At 34.5% G+C, this 15,151-nt stretch overlaps 1 protein-coding gene across 1 annotated transcript; it reads left to right on the forward strand.

Moving 5' to 3' along the window:
• The first annotated feature begins 51 nt into the window (after positions 1-51).
• LOC124874098 (regulator of G-protein signaling 5-like) lies at positions 52-13,310 on the forward strand. Its single transcript, XM_047375308.1, has 5 exons — positions 52-194; positions 882-995; positions 2,362-2,423; positions 10,407-10,573; positions 10,670-13,310. Exons 1-5 carry the CDS (start codon positions 151-153, stop codon positions 10,832-10,834), a joined length of 552 nt encoding a protein of 183 aa, XP_047231264.1. The 5' UTR covers positions 52-150; the 3' UTR covers positions 10,835-13,310.
• Positions 13,311-15,151: the final 1,841 nt, after the last annotated feature.

Consider the following 15,151-nt stretch of genomic DNA (forward strand, 5'->3'; position numbering starts at 1 on the left):
TGGCCTCCAGCCCAAAGGGCGTCTGTATATAAAAACTCCCCATGTGCCGAAACCGAGAGACAGACAGCAAACAGAGCTTGTGGAGACTTATAGAGGAATAACAGGAAATAACGAATCTCTTCTAAGTGTTGCAGCTCAAGGTATAAGAAAATGTGTAAAGGATTAGCTGCATTACCTCAAACTTGTCTTGAAAGGTGAGAGCTGCATTATTCTATTATCTTTAACTATGTAGAGTAATAACTGTGTTATAACTCAGTTTTGAGGGAAGTTCATTACTAGGTCTGGTTTCTTTTCACTTCCGATCAACAGTTTCAATCTGAAACTATTCAAAAGTAAAATAAAAGAGCTTTTAATCTTTTCAAATTTCTTGTCATGCAGTTTCAGAACTTTTGTTCTCATTTTTGCAAATGATATTGTTTGAAACATGTTTATGCAGGTTTTAGTAGTTTCTTGATGTTGTTCTCTTTTATTCTATTTTACTTGTAAATCAAATGTAGATTTCCTAAGTGAAGGACACTTTTTATTAAGTTGTGTTTCAGCTGAAACAAGACAAAGGGTCAAGATCAGACAGCTTTCTAAATCCAAATGAAAGCCAGAAGATATAGACTTTAACAGCATTGCAGCTGATAGGATATTTAATAAAACAACTTTCAACTACTTGAGATTAATGCAGTATGCTCGTCTACTATAGCTTTATTAAAATTATGAAACAAAAACATTTGGTTTCAAACAACTTGTTTATCTGATGTGCGTTTGCATTTACTGTTACGCTGGCATGAGGGTGATGCAGATCCTGAGGGCTTAAACCGGATCATTGTTACTTTCTCAACATGTCAAACATGTTAACATGTTAACATCTGCTTCTGTTTTTCCTAACCCAGGGCTAAAGAGATCAAGTCAAAGTTGGGAGTTTTACTCCAGAAGCCGGATAATGCCATCGACCTCATCATCCCGTACCCGGAGAAGGTTGACAAGAAGCCGGAAAAGTTGCAAAAGTGAGTGTTGTGTTTTATTTTAATTTTTTTCTTTCAGAACTGAGTGTCTGTGCCTTTGAGGTGGGCTGCGTTTTGCCTGCTGCCCTAACCAGATTAGTGACGGTGGAGTGGGAGAACAGAGCCTAGAGCAATTACAAAGAGGTGCTGATCAAAGATTAGACCTTCCCAGACAATGAGTTGGCTCAGATGTCAGATGCTTACAAAGCAGATACCTTGAAGAGATTGCTTAGAGATAAAAAAGGGGGGAAAGATTTTGAACCTTTCCTTTTTGTTTTCTTTTGTTTTAACTCTGATACTTTACAGTCTTTATGAAATGTTTTAATACTTACCTGACCTAAACCAATTAAAAAACTTAAAAATGACCTCAGATGTAGTTTCTCAGCTGGGTTTAAGAAGAGGATGTTTAATCAAACCACGTCTTTTCCCACTTGAGCAGAGGATATTTTTTGCGTTCAGTCTTTTTGTTTTTCTTACAAAATTGTTTACCTCTTTTGTTACTTTATCTCTGTGGACTGCAATTACTCATCTGAGCTTTTGGCCCTGTGGTTGAGAACAGAATGAGTAATCAGGCTCAGAAATATTTACTCACTAATGTGTTTTATTTGATTCGAGCTCTTGATTCTGCAGGGTCACATTTTTGCTTTAATAAATACTGACACTGTCCGATTTCTAATCTTCACAGCTGCATTTCGGACATGAAAAACAGTGAAGAAAATAGCGCACAAAGGCGACAGAAAGGTTACCGTGTTAAAAGATCAAGCACCAACTTAAGGATAGCACCCCTTTGAACTTGTTTTAAAGATTAAAGTTAGTGTTGAAATACTTCTTATGATTGGTCTGTCACATGCTAAATACCTAAAACAGTCTGCTTTGTCGAAATGTTTCCCTGACTTTGATCAATTGGAACAAACAGACCAGAGTTTTGAATCTGCACAGATCTAAGGAACATGTGCAACATATGTAAATATTTTTTTTAATAATTTTTTTCATGGATAAACTGAAATTTGAATGAGAGCAAACTTTCGTTTTTCACTTGTATGAAACAAAACATGCCAAGTCATACAACTTACACATTATCACCTTAGTGTGTAGTTAAAATTACAGGTCCTGTAGTCAGGCACAACAGTTCAGTGTTGGACCTGAGGCATCTTTCTAACATTAAAATAAGACGTCTCTTCTAAGCCAGTTCTAACAAAATCCTTTTCTCCAAATATTTTAAAAGTCTTGTAGGGCATATACAAGGCTGTATTTGCCCAGCAGTTTTTATCTGTTTCTTTCTTAAACTTTTATCCCCAAAAAACAAAGAAGCAAACCAAATTTAACTTCTCACCCCACCACAAATTTCCTTAATTATTTTTGTGTGCAGGCCTACTCCTGAAGAGGCTGCTCAGTGGCGCGAGAGTCTGGATCGAGTCCTGAACAACAACTGTAGGTTTCTTCTTTCTTTGCTTATTTGTAACCACAAAATGATCAATAAGAAAAAATGTCTATTCACAAAAGGATATTGCAAGAAATGTTCTTTAAATTGAAGATCACTGTTTATGTGACAATTTCTGGTTCATGTGGCACCAAAGAGCAATTCAGGAATTTTTCTTATATTAATTTTCTTGTTCTTGCACATCATTTCCTTAACATTCTAAACAAGTGGGTTTCTGAATTTACTGAAAAAAAAATACAATACAATAAATGAACAATACCGGAAAATAAACGCTGTATTTTTTTCTTTACAAGTATTTCTTGAAAGTATGCTGCTTGCAAATCCTCTATCAGCAATTTTGGTGTCTGAAAGCACAAAATATCACATAATTCTTCAATTTGCACAACAAATTGCAGCATTCTGCCTTGAGTTGTTGAGAGTGCAGCAAAGTAGACTACTGCAAAATGTTTCATTAGGTCACACAATTTATACTATTACCTAACACCTAGTCCAATTTATGCCCAAACAGGAAAACATTCCTCTTCTGATGTCCAGTGTCTGTCTTGTTTAAACAGGTACAGCGGATCAAGCAATTTTTTGTTTCCATAAAATCTTTCAGATTGTGGGCTTGCTTAGACATCTCAAAGCCAATGGTTATGGTGGTAATCACTGATGCTAAATATATTCTGAGAAGACCTTTGTGTTTATTATCTCATCCAAACATTTGTGCTGTATAACTCACAAGGCATTACAAAGAACACATTCAATTTGCAATTTGAAAAATAAAGGTCCAGAGATGAATAATATTTATCTAAAGTTAAACAAGTTTAAGTACACACTTTTAATCTAATAATTTAAATACATTTGCATACGCAATCTGCAAGCCAAATTATATGAAACAAAATTTTGATCTTGTCTGTTGCAGATTAAAAAATTGCAAAGTCAGTAAATTAATTCTATATAGTGTTGCAGTCTGGCTCAATGACTGTAACAAAGGGAGACAATACAAGGTGGTAGTATTTTAGGAAAGTTATTTATTTTAACTAAACCAAAACAGTAATATGTTTGACCAGTTGTTAGTAATGTTAGAATGCATTGATGTGTGGAAATGTGATTGTTGCCAAAACCCTGACAAGACTGAAACCGATAATGAGAGGTGGCCAGGGTGAACTCCCCAGAAACACAGGAGCCAAACAGATGATTAGGCAGGAGTAGCCTTTATAGGATACGAGCACACCAGGCCTACGTGTGTCTTATGCCCCTAAGGTTCCAACCTGAAAAAAACAGACCTTAGTGTTAGAGTAGTCACAATAGGCATGGGTCAGTTACAAGGTATGGATAAAAAGTTTTAAAACTACAAAGATTATCTGTCAAACCCTTTCTACTAAGGTTTTACTAGTTTTGCTGTTTTCAATTATTTTTATTTAGTTTTGATTTCACATTTTCATTTCTAATTTAGTTTTAATTAGTTTTTTAGCATTTGTTTGCTATTTTAGTTTTTATTTTTTGAAAATTCTTAGTTTTAGTTTAGATTTTATTAGTTTCAGTTATAGTTTTGGTCTTTTTTCTGAAATCAAATCCATGGACATTTCCAGCTCAGAGATTAAAATATCTAAATGTTATCAAGATATAATGGAAATGGTACAGTTACAGTTTCATTTCTTTTAAAATATATATTCATAATTAACCTATAAAAATCAAGTGTAATAGCAGGAAAGTCTATCCACACTGTTGTTAGCAGTTCCTAAGAGTAATAAAACAAATAAATAGCAATAGTAATGTCTGTCTTCTTTCCTTTCCTCCTTTTTCTAACACTCCTCTGCTCTATCCCTTCTCTTAGGTTTACTTTTCTTTCTATCAGTCTATTTTCCTTCTCTCTCTAACTTTTCAAATTTGCCTCTGTTGTTTCACTCTTTTTACAGTCTTTCTATTTTCCTCTCTCTTCTCTTCTATCTATAATCAAACAGAGACATAATATAATCATAATCATAATAAAATCCTCTCCAAAAACATTAGAACACATAACATACTCAAACATTTCAATTTAACAAATAAAATAAGATTTTTTGTTTCAGATACCCTTTAGAAGTTGGTTATTTTTAAATACTAGGAAACTAGGATGATCCTAATATAATCCTATAAATGTTACAATTTATTTGTTATTTAACTATTTTCCTCAGTTGATGAAATACCATAATTGCCATATTTAGCAAAAAAACAACCTTTTACTTGGAGCTATAGGCTAATACAACAGAAGAAATTCACATTTAACCAGATGTGTCTCTCCCTCCTCAGCAGTCTCAGTTCATGCAGTTCTTACCTCATTCACCTTTTCTGTTACTGACTCCTTTCAGCAACTTTCGTATGTCCTTACTGAGTGGAAAACACCCCACAGCCTGAGTTCATAAATTACTATAATAAATTAGCAAAAGAACTGATAACTTACACAGAAAATATAAAGGTCACCAATCAATTCTAAAACATCTTACTTTAGATGACTCCTTGTTGACACTGTAGCTCAACTTTCCCAAATCAGGAAGTTGTTTTAATAATTCTATTATTTTTTTCTCAGCTGCAGCTACACTCTGTGCTCTTGTCCTCCTATTTTGTTGTTCTGTTCGTTCATAAAAGCTGGGTTTATTTGCATATGGGTCCTCACCTTTAGTAAAACAAAACATCTACAGCCTTTTTTTTTTTCCTGGTCACAGTAAATGTTGTCAACACTACCAACCCCCCGAGAACCAAGCTTCATCACGGCCAGGGTCAACCCAGTCCAAGGCAGCATGCTTAGCTCTTCTTCTACTACTCTGTCTGTAACGTTAATAGCAGCGTAACCAGCTACCGTAACAGCTGTTGTTTCGCACAACACGCTCAATCGCATTTCTACCCCCGGCAAGTTTTGCTGACGTGACGCTACCTGTGGATGAACCGCACAGATGACTTGACTGATGTACCCACCATCTGCTGGCGGAATGCGACACAGCGAGAACAAAAACAATAACAACTGGAAACTAGACTTCATAAGGCATGAGGCACACAAATGAAAACTAAAAACATTATCTCAATGAATTCAGTTGATTTTAGTTAGTTTTGTGAACACTCATTACTTTGCAAAGTCTCGTTTTTATTGTTATTTCAGTCAACAAAAATGTTTTTTTTACTTGTAGTTTTCATTATTTCATTAGTTTTCGTTAACAATAATAACCTTGCTTCCTACTGTTTAAAGTCCTTGTCACTAGTTGCTGTGCACTGCTGGTCAGCTGGATGACAGAAGGATCCTGTACTTTTCCTTTGTTTTAAAGAAAGACAAATCTAGCAGTTTGAAAATATTATTTAATGTAAAGAAATAGGTGGAAACCAAATAAGCACCACACATCACTCTTGCTGAGGTGACACTGTTTAAAAACTACAGCAGCAAGCTACAAGCGGCATGTCTAATAAGCCACCTGCACACTGTGCCATTTCAAAACAATCATACAGGACTTTATCAACTCACACTGTGATCAAGATAATAAAAGCTTCACTATAACTCATCTCAAACTTCATGATGGAAGACATCAAGTTGCAGAAGTCAATCTTGGAACAAAAAAAGGACAGCAAGTTTTGTGTTATTGTCATTGGACTATAAAATCCGTGACACAAGGATGAAGATAAGGAGACAGTTTATTTCTAGGCCACAAATGAAAATAATCAGGCATCTGTTGCAACATTCACACTGCACAATCTTCTCAGAAAAACACTGCTTAATATTTAAGTTGCCTTTGATCATGAAAGCAAAAAAATCAGAGCCCAGTACATCTGTCCCATTTAATGACGCCAGTACTTATTTGCTATTCTTTCACACCTAAGTTTCTTCCTGAGCTAAATAATATGAACAATTATTACAACTTTAATAATAAATGTGTTCTATAATTTTCGCAGTAGCTGAAATAATTGTTGCTTTTCTGTTTTAAATAAAAGCTGTTAGATCAAACATTTGTTTTTATTTAAACATTTTTGGCAAAAACGATGATATTTTTCACAGTTGAAAATCTCACACAGGCCCATGTCTAATTTTATATATAGTTAAATAATCCAGAATAGTTACTCTGCAAAAGAAAAGAAAAAAAACCTACAAAGAACAATTTATTTGATATCTTTAAAGGTGATGGGAGCAATAGAGTACTTTACGTGCCAACTAATGGGAAACATAAGCAATGCTTAAGCAGGGAAAACATATTTATATCCCCATGCATACCAGAAACAGATCTTCTGCTCCACTGTTTACCTTACAAAGTGCTCAGAAAGCCTGACCAGTGAGACGGATGATTACCTCTAGCAGTTAATGGTATGTATCCATGTTACAACCACCTAAAGATGTCAGTAAACAGCTGGTTTGTGATCACTAAAACATTTTCTCGGTGGGGCTCAGTTGGTGGCAAAATACTTTCCTAAGTGACCTCTTCAGCATAGTCTGAAGCTGAGAGATATGTTTGTATAGCGTTTGCATGTTTCAGTTAATCTGTGTACGCATTTGTGTTTGTGTGTTTAAAATGTTGAGTCCACAGTGCTGATTTATATCTCTGCTGATGCTGCTGCATTAACATTATTCCTCGTGTCTTTTTTTTGCATATTTAGTTCTTACAGGAATTTCTCATTTTTTCTTTGAAATCAGCCAATGTAATAAGTACAAAATCTAAAGCAGTTTTTCTGACACAGGCTTTCAGTTAAACAGCCTTTAATTTTTGAAACACAGAGTGTTTGTCATGTGACCGTGTGTGTGTGTGTGCCTCCACATTTGTGTGTCCTTGTGCTAAAGGTCTGTCAAAAAAAAACAAAAAAAAAAGAAACAAAGGAAAGGCTGGAGCTTGATTACAATCCCAGGCTATTTTTAATCAAGCTAGCCATTTAGATGGAAGATAAAAGTCTGAGGCCACAGCAGGATGCTTATCATCTGCAACACCAGCTTGTTCAGACAATGAGAGCTTTCACCAGCATTGTGTAAAATCACAATGGCCTTGACTGAGATGCATGGATATTGTACTAAACCTCGTTTTGGGATCACCACAGAGCATTTACTTTGAAAATCACAAATAGTTGATCTTGAAAGTACTTTATCAGAATTGTTAACCAATTTGTGATGATTGGTTTTGGTAATTAAGTTGGTATTTTTACTCATTCTTGGGCTAATTCGGAATGTTTAGACAAAGTTGTGCTAAGAAATAAAACACAACTGTTGCTTATATTACCAAGCACCCTTCACATTCATTAGCACCACTGTTAAAGATGTGTGTAAACATTGTATGGCAGTGGAATGGTCTGACTGAAATAAAAATTATTTTAAGAATGATTTTTGAAATCTATACTTTCTATTTAAAAGTTGTTCAGATGACCAGGACCTTTTAGCTAGTTATCTATAACATTCTGTTTCCATGGGTTATAAATATGATGTGACATACAAGACCATATATATTAAATACTTTTCATAATGAGAAAGATATGTGGCAGATATGTGTTGACTTTAAAAGGACAACAAAGAACTGCTAAATATCAAAAGTCAAAGGAAAAAATCAAAATTGCTTAAAACAATTGGATCTTTGAGAATATCTCCAAATCTCATTGTTGGAGAAATGGGTCATTCTACCACAATGCGAATTTCCCGGTTTTCTAATGACAATTGTTACATTTGGACAGAGGAGAGGTTTAAAGAGAAATGTTTGTTTTCTCCTACAGTGTATGTAAATATCTAGTTTTAGCTGCATGTATTCATTAAAATCATTGTCTAAGCCTAATGCAATAAAGTAAAGTAGAAATTATGTTGAATATATAAACAGTTATGCAGTAAACCTGAATCTTATAATAAGGGTTTTATTATTTTGTAGCCATAAAACAATCACAACACTGCAATATAGGTCAGTAATACTTAATTTAAAATCTACTCACATTGCCATTTAATAAGACAGATTAACGCATGAAATGATCTTGTAGTATAAAATAACAACAAAAACGGAGCAATAAGTCTATCATTCACTTTAAAACCACTACATTTTGTGCTATGGATTTACAGATCATCTGTTTTGGGGTAAAATTGTGTTCTTTATGCAATCAGTTCACAATTCCGCACAAAGAATGGGTAACATTTGCAGTTTCATATATCTGATAATTAGAGGTGTAAAATATTTCTTGCTGTCAGGAAGACAGTTGGCATAAATGAAGCGACTATGCAAGCATTATACAAATCAACTTGGAGCAGATATGCAGTGCTGTAAAAACATATTGCTTCCCTTACAGATTTCTATTGCTTTTGCTTTTTTTTTTTTTATTCAAAAAGTTCAAAACAAATTTTATATCAGAACAAATACAACCTGAGTAAATATAGAATGCTATTTTACAATGATGATTGTTTTTCTTATAGAAAAAGCTATTCAGACCATTATAGCAAAGTAAATTGCCCTTAAACATATCTTGTTGTGCCACTATCAAGCCTTTGTGACAACTGGCAATCAATCTTTTACATCGTTGTGGAGGAATTTTGCCCCACTCTTCTTTGCAGAATAACATGTTTCAGAGAGGGTTTTGACTATGGAAAAATTTTTACTGAATGCCAGAACAATGAGAAAATATATATATTTTTTTCCAATTCAGAATATTAAATACATTTGCTTGGTACTTGATAGAACTGCCTTTTGAACAACCATGATCCAACATTTTGGGTGTCACAAGCTTCTGTAATTGCTTTCTTGGAAGTTGACATAAAAAATGGCCTGTTTAAGGATATGTCACAGTACATCAATTGGATTTTATGCCAGACTTTGGCTGGGCCACTCCAAAACAGTAGCTTCTTTTTAGCCATTTATTGGTGGACTTGCTGGTGTGCTTTGTATCATTGTTCTGCTGCCCAGTCCAAGTGTTCTGGAGCTGATGTTCATGGACTGATGGCCAGACATTCTACTCCTTACAGCAAGTTGTCCAGGTCCTGACAAAGCAAAGCACCTCCAGACCATAACACCACCATGTTCTGTTTCTGAAATGCTGTACTATTGTACACCAGATGTAATGAGATGCATCACTTTCAAAGAAGTTCTATGTCCGTCTACATAATATTCTAGTGGTCCTGGGGTCTTTTTAGGTAATATAAGACAGACTTTTATTTTTGTTTTGGTGAGCAATGATTTTGACCCAGGCACTCTAACTTGGAGGCCATTTTTACACCGTTTTTCTCATTGAAGAAACATGAACAATGATCTAAAATGATGCAGGTCAGCCTGCAGTGCTCTGGATGCTGTTTTGCTTTATTTTTGTCCTTTGCATATATCTGGTAGGCTGGCCACTCCTGGGAAGGTTCACCACTGGTCCATGTTTTCACTATTTGGTGGAAAATGACTGTCAATGTAGTTCACTTGAGTTCCAAAGCCTTATAAATTGCCTCATAAACCTTTTTAGAGTTGTATGTGTCAGTGACTTTGTTTGCCTGTCCAGTAATATTTGTTTGGTTTGAAACATTTAAGCAGGACAGTAAAACAAAAACAGAATAAATTTGTAAGGGGCAAATGCCTTTTCACAGCACTGTTCAGAAAAAAACCCAGAATGTGACTCATTCTTGCTGCTTTTTTGTGTGTAAAGCATTTTCTGGAGTTTTTACAGGAGTAGTGCATAAATGAAAGCTGCCATACTTTAACTAGGTGCCAGATGATGCAATGGTCAGTGGTAGTTACCCAAGAGTAATTTTTGGCTTTTTCTCCACATGAATATAAATTGAAAACATAAAAATATATTTATATTGGTTATTCACACCTTAATAATGTTATTATTGACAATACATTGATTCATGCTGTCTTAATTAGATTTCAAGTGTATTTTCATCCTGTGCTGTTGAGCCCTGTTCATCAATGTAGCTATAAGCTGATATGCTTTGTAAAGGCCCTATGCAGGTGTAGTGTTCAGGCTTAAAACAAATGTCTTGGAGTTGTTGTATTCTCTTCATTAATGTTATTCCTTTCCTCTGTCATTGTCAGATGGTCTGGCTGCTTTCCGCAGTTTCCTTCAGTCTGAGTTCAGTGATGAGAACATCGAGTTCTGGATGACCTGTGAGGACTTCAAGAAGACCAAGAATCCTGTAAAAATGGCTGCCAAGGCCAAAAGGATCTATGAGGACTTCATCCAGTCAGAGGGACCTAGAGAGGTCAGGCAGTCGCCATTCCTATGTCCTTGTTTAAGAATATGATCCACCTGTCTATTGTTTCCTCTAACTGCATATTTTATTGCTTCTTCTTGACAGGTGAACATTGACCACTTCACCAAGGATGTGACCCTGAGGAACCTGGTAGCTCTCTCAACTTCCACCTTTGATCTGGCCCAGAAGAGGATTTACGCCCTAATGGAGAAAGACTCCTTTGGTCGTTTCCTCCGCTCTGAGCAGTACCAGGAGCTTCTGGGCAACTAAGCTTAATAGAGTCCATGGAGGTGGCGATATTTGAAACAGCAATTGATATGTAACAGTTAAACAAAATTCACTAATTTGGTTAAAGCAAATATCAATAAAATGCCCCTGCATTACACAAATTGAAGAATTTGGCACCTCCAAAAATCAGGTTTCAAAATTTGGCTCCAAGTTTAAATAAAATGACAAACTGCATCTTGAAATAGCTCCATCTCCCCACATTACACAAATGTTCCTGAATTTCTATCTGAATTAGGACCGCTGAAAATGTTGACATAACTTTTTATTGTTAAAGTTAATAATCAAAGTAGTAAACTGAAACAAAAGGTATTAATGCTGGAACATTTTCACTTTTCAATTATCTGACAATCAGCTTCTTCACCTTGGGGTACATTTTTAGGGAAAGCTTCTGAATTCATTGTTCAATTAGGATAGAACGTAAAATACAATTTTGCCTCAAGATACTGACAATTAAAAAGTTATATCAATGAGCAAAACCCAAGGAACTGATTTGCTTTTACTATGAAATTTCACTGAATACTTTTTAACTGAACAAAGAAAACAAATTGCCAAATTCTTTACACTTTTCTTGAAAACAAATTATGAATCTAATATCGTCCTTTGCTTTTAATGTTTTCTCTCAATCAATATATATTGTTATGATTTATTTTGGCCTGTCATGCAAAGTAGATCGCCAACAATATACAATCTTAGTGTATGCACCTGGGCCTGTTAAGTACTATTATCTACATAATGATGGCAGTCAAATTATTTAATATGTTTCACGATTGATGTGACATTTAAAACATGTTTGCACCACAAATCAAATCATAATCCCAGAGGAAAGTAACTTCTAAGACTTTCTGATGTCTATAATAATGATTTTTGGTTGTGAACATCTATCAAAATCATGTCAACAAAACCTGAGACAATGGCCTGAACCTTTTGGGACACAGATGCAACATCAACAAAGACTTCAGATTCCTATTCAGTTTTATTTTGTGGCAGATAAGTAACGGAAATAACATTATTTAACAAGCAAAAACTATATGCAAGCATATCCACAAACACTTATATTTTTACTTTCAGCATAGTGAATGACCAAATCATTTTAAACAAATGGTGGCCAGTTTTAATCATCTACATCTTTAATCAAGAAAAATGCAGTATTCTGAAGCTGAATGTAAGCCTGAATTTTGCTTTTGTGATTTTATCAAGCTTCATCAAACAAATATTTTACTGCTTTGCAGTGCCTGAAAGAATGATGGTTCTGTAAGAGAGACTGTGAAGGAAAGCTGTTACAAAGTCAAGGGCAGAAACATTTCAAATCATTTGTCTTTTTAATAATTTATTATAAGAGTGAAGTTGTTTCAGTAATCATTTTCCACAAGTTTTTCTGTTTATCCAAATCACTATTTCTCTTTCCCATTAATAGGACTTTTGGATTATTACCAAACCCACCTTTTGGTTGTAATTCCTCCCGTTGGAGAACAGTTCTGACTAGTTGGCTCAGTGGTGAAGCTCTTTGGTTGCCACTAAAATGCAAGTTGCTAAGATGGGAAAAACAAGTAGGAGGGAATCTCAGTTTTAAAAAAAGGAATAAACAGTGCTGTGGGTTTATATGAAGAAAGCTATTTTTATTTTCCCATTTGATAATACCAAAGCTTTACTGTAAGTATCCATTCTGGTCCCTAAAAATGTCCAGTTAATGCAGCACTTAACCATGCCCTGATGTGCAGACAATTTTCTAGCTTTTGGCTTCAAAGAACAATTCCAATTTATTATGTTAGCTTTAATGCTAATATGAACACTTGTGGGAGAAATACAACAAAAAATGCTTACATATTGCTTTCACGTTATTTCCACAATTATGTATTCATACAGCATTTACAACCACAAGCTATTCATCAATCTTTTAAGCTACAAATCACCGAGGTACACTTGGTCAAGATAAACGCAAGTGATGGTGGAGAAGTTGCTGTTAGAGTGCAATGTTTAAGTGTCAAATGATTTGTATTTAGTTAAATGTAGCAAACATTAAGTGTGATTAAATGTACTCCTTTTTGCTTATACATTTAGAAAATCATTATGTTTAACCAGCACAGAAACAAATCTATATATTCAGCATTTTAAACCCTTATTGTTTATATGCAAATATAGCACACTAACTTGAGGGGTTATATTTTCAAAACTTTTCAGTTCATTCATTTACTTTTAAAATTAATTTTCTAAATTGCACTGGATGCACAGTATGAAAATGCTCAATTTATTTTACTTTGGAGAGCATTGACAGGGTCTATTGTGGCACAGATTGACCAGTCTGGTGTTACAACCCTACAAGGTCTACAAGTGGAAAATCATTATATAACTAAAGTGTAAAACAAAATAAGGGCTTTAACAGTACTGAATATGTGTTATTGCATGTAGCCTTGCATGTATGTTTTGTAGTGGATCACATAAAATATATATATGCATACAATTTTTGAAGATGTATTTATTTATATTTGTAAATATCTATTAAGGTATTCTAAATACAATCATGTAGTTATTGATTCTTTTAATGGGGAGTTGAAGAAAGCTCTTCTCAGGATTTTTTTAAATGTTATAAAAACAAAACCATCTGACTTTCTTTTGTCACTTTGTTTTTCTTCACTAGATAACTGTAAAGTTTTGGGCACCTAAAGGCTCACTTTTTGTCTTCAATTCAATTCAAAGATACTTTATTGATCCCCGAGGGGAAATTAGAATTCCAGGACAACCCATCCAAACATAAGGGGGGGACGGGTCACCGAGGCTTTGCTGCCCACTCACAGGCGCTGCCCTTCTTGTAGATGAAAAGCTATAGCGTGCATAAAATACTTGGGAAATGGATTTTCAAAATGAAAAAGCAAAGAGCTTAAAGTTAAAACTTCTAGAAAAAGAATCTAAGACTCATTTCAGTGTGTTATTGAGATAAATACATACCATTTTATAGTTTTAGTGTAACTCGTTTTTTGCAATCAAGGCAACACGAAGGCCAATGGATCTCTCAACATATCTAACCTCAAAACTTGGTAACTAAGTGTCCATCCCCTTTGAACCTTCATTAAAATTGTGTCACATTACGACCACAAACTTCAATTTGTTTCAGTAGGATATTGTGTGACCAACCAACACAAAGCAGTATATAACTGTAAAGTGGAAAGAGAAATGACACATAATTCACAAAATCATTTACAGATGGAAATTCAAAAAGTATGACATCTGTTTGTATCCACCCTTCTCACTCTGATATATTTAAATAAAATTAGGTTCTATCAATTGCTTTCAGAAGTCACTTAATTAGTAGAGAATAATTAAGTCTGCCCATGTGGTGAGACATTAGCTTTCTGTGAGGGTTTTTTAGAACATTGGTTATTTAACCAAACACCATCATGGGGACTAAGAAACCCAATACAATTTTTAAGGGGAATCAGAATGAAAAAGCAGTGACTGTATATGCATACCACACCTTTCAGACTTTATTTGTTTAAAAACATATTCAAAAACCCCATCCTTTCCAATTCACAACTATGCACTAGTATGTGTTGACCTATCACATAAAAACTAAATAAATACACTAACATTTGTGGTTACAATATCATAAAATGTTGTAACCACATCCAGTTTTTCCACCTATCCAGGTTCTTCACAACTGACTGTGTGTGCAATTTGTTTCTACTTATAACACGATCTGTGTAAAAGGTGATCTCTGATTGGTTAGGGAATGGCCACTATTTTCTGTTTTAGAAATTTGCCAAATGATCTTAGTGGATTTTGTTCACTATTGTTCTCCTTTTTGAACAATATATATAGTACTAAGCCTCATTAGTACTTTTTACCTTTGTCATTTGCTAGGTGAAAAACCAAGTAATCTGAACGGTGTATCAAAGTATCAGTTTTCTTATTTCTTTTTTTTATTATTCACCAGTCCATCCCAGATAGAAGTTGACAGCATACTGCTGATTATTTGGGAGAGTCTTTGTTGACACTGGCACTGGTAAAAATATTGCTTGTCTTATTCTTATCAATTTGATCCATATGTTGCTCTAAATTTTGCAATGGAAATTTCCAGCAGAAGAATTGTGAAAATAAATTTTTTTATTTTACTTTCTAAGATTTTAATTTCTAAGCTACTGTTCCTAATACTGCAACATACCTCTGCAAGTAGAAACTAACATATTATAACAAAGAGATACACTTTCACTTGCTTCCTAATGAATGTTATTTGCCTCATATTTGTACATACAATATTAAACCAAAGCGTATGTGAGGAGTGTGCAACTAAAGCACCAGTAGTGA

Source organism: Girardinichthys multiradiatus, chromosome 9, assembly GCF_021462225.1.
Source record: "Girardinichthys multiradiatus isolate DD_20200921_A chromosome 9, DD_fGirMul_XY1, whole genome shotgun sequence".
In the NCBI taxonomy this organism is placed as follows: domain Eukaryota; kingdom Metazoa; phylum Chordata; class Actinopteri; order Cyprinodontiformes; family Goodeidae; genus Girardinichthys; species Girardinichthys multiradiatus.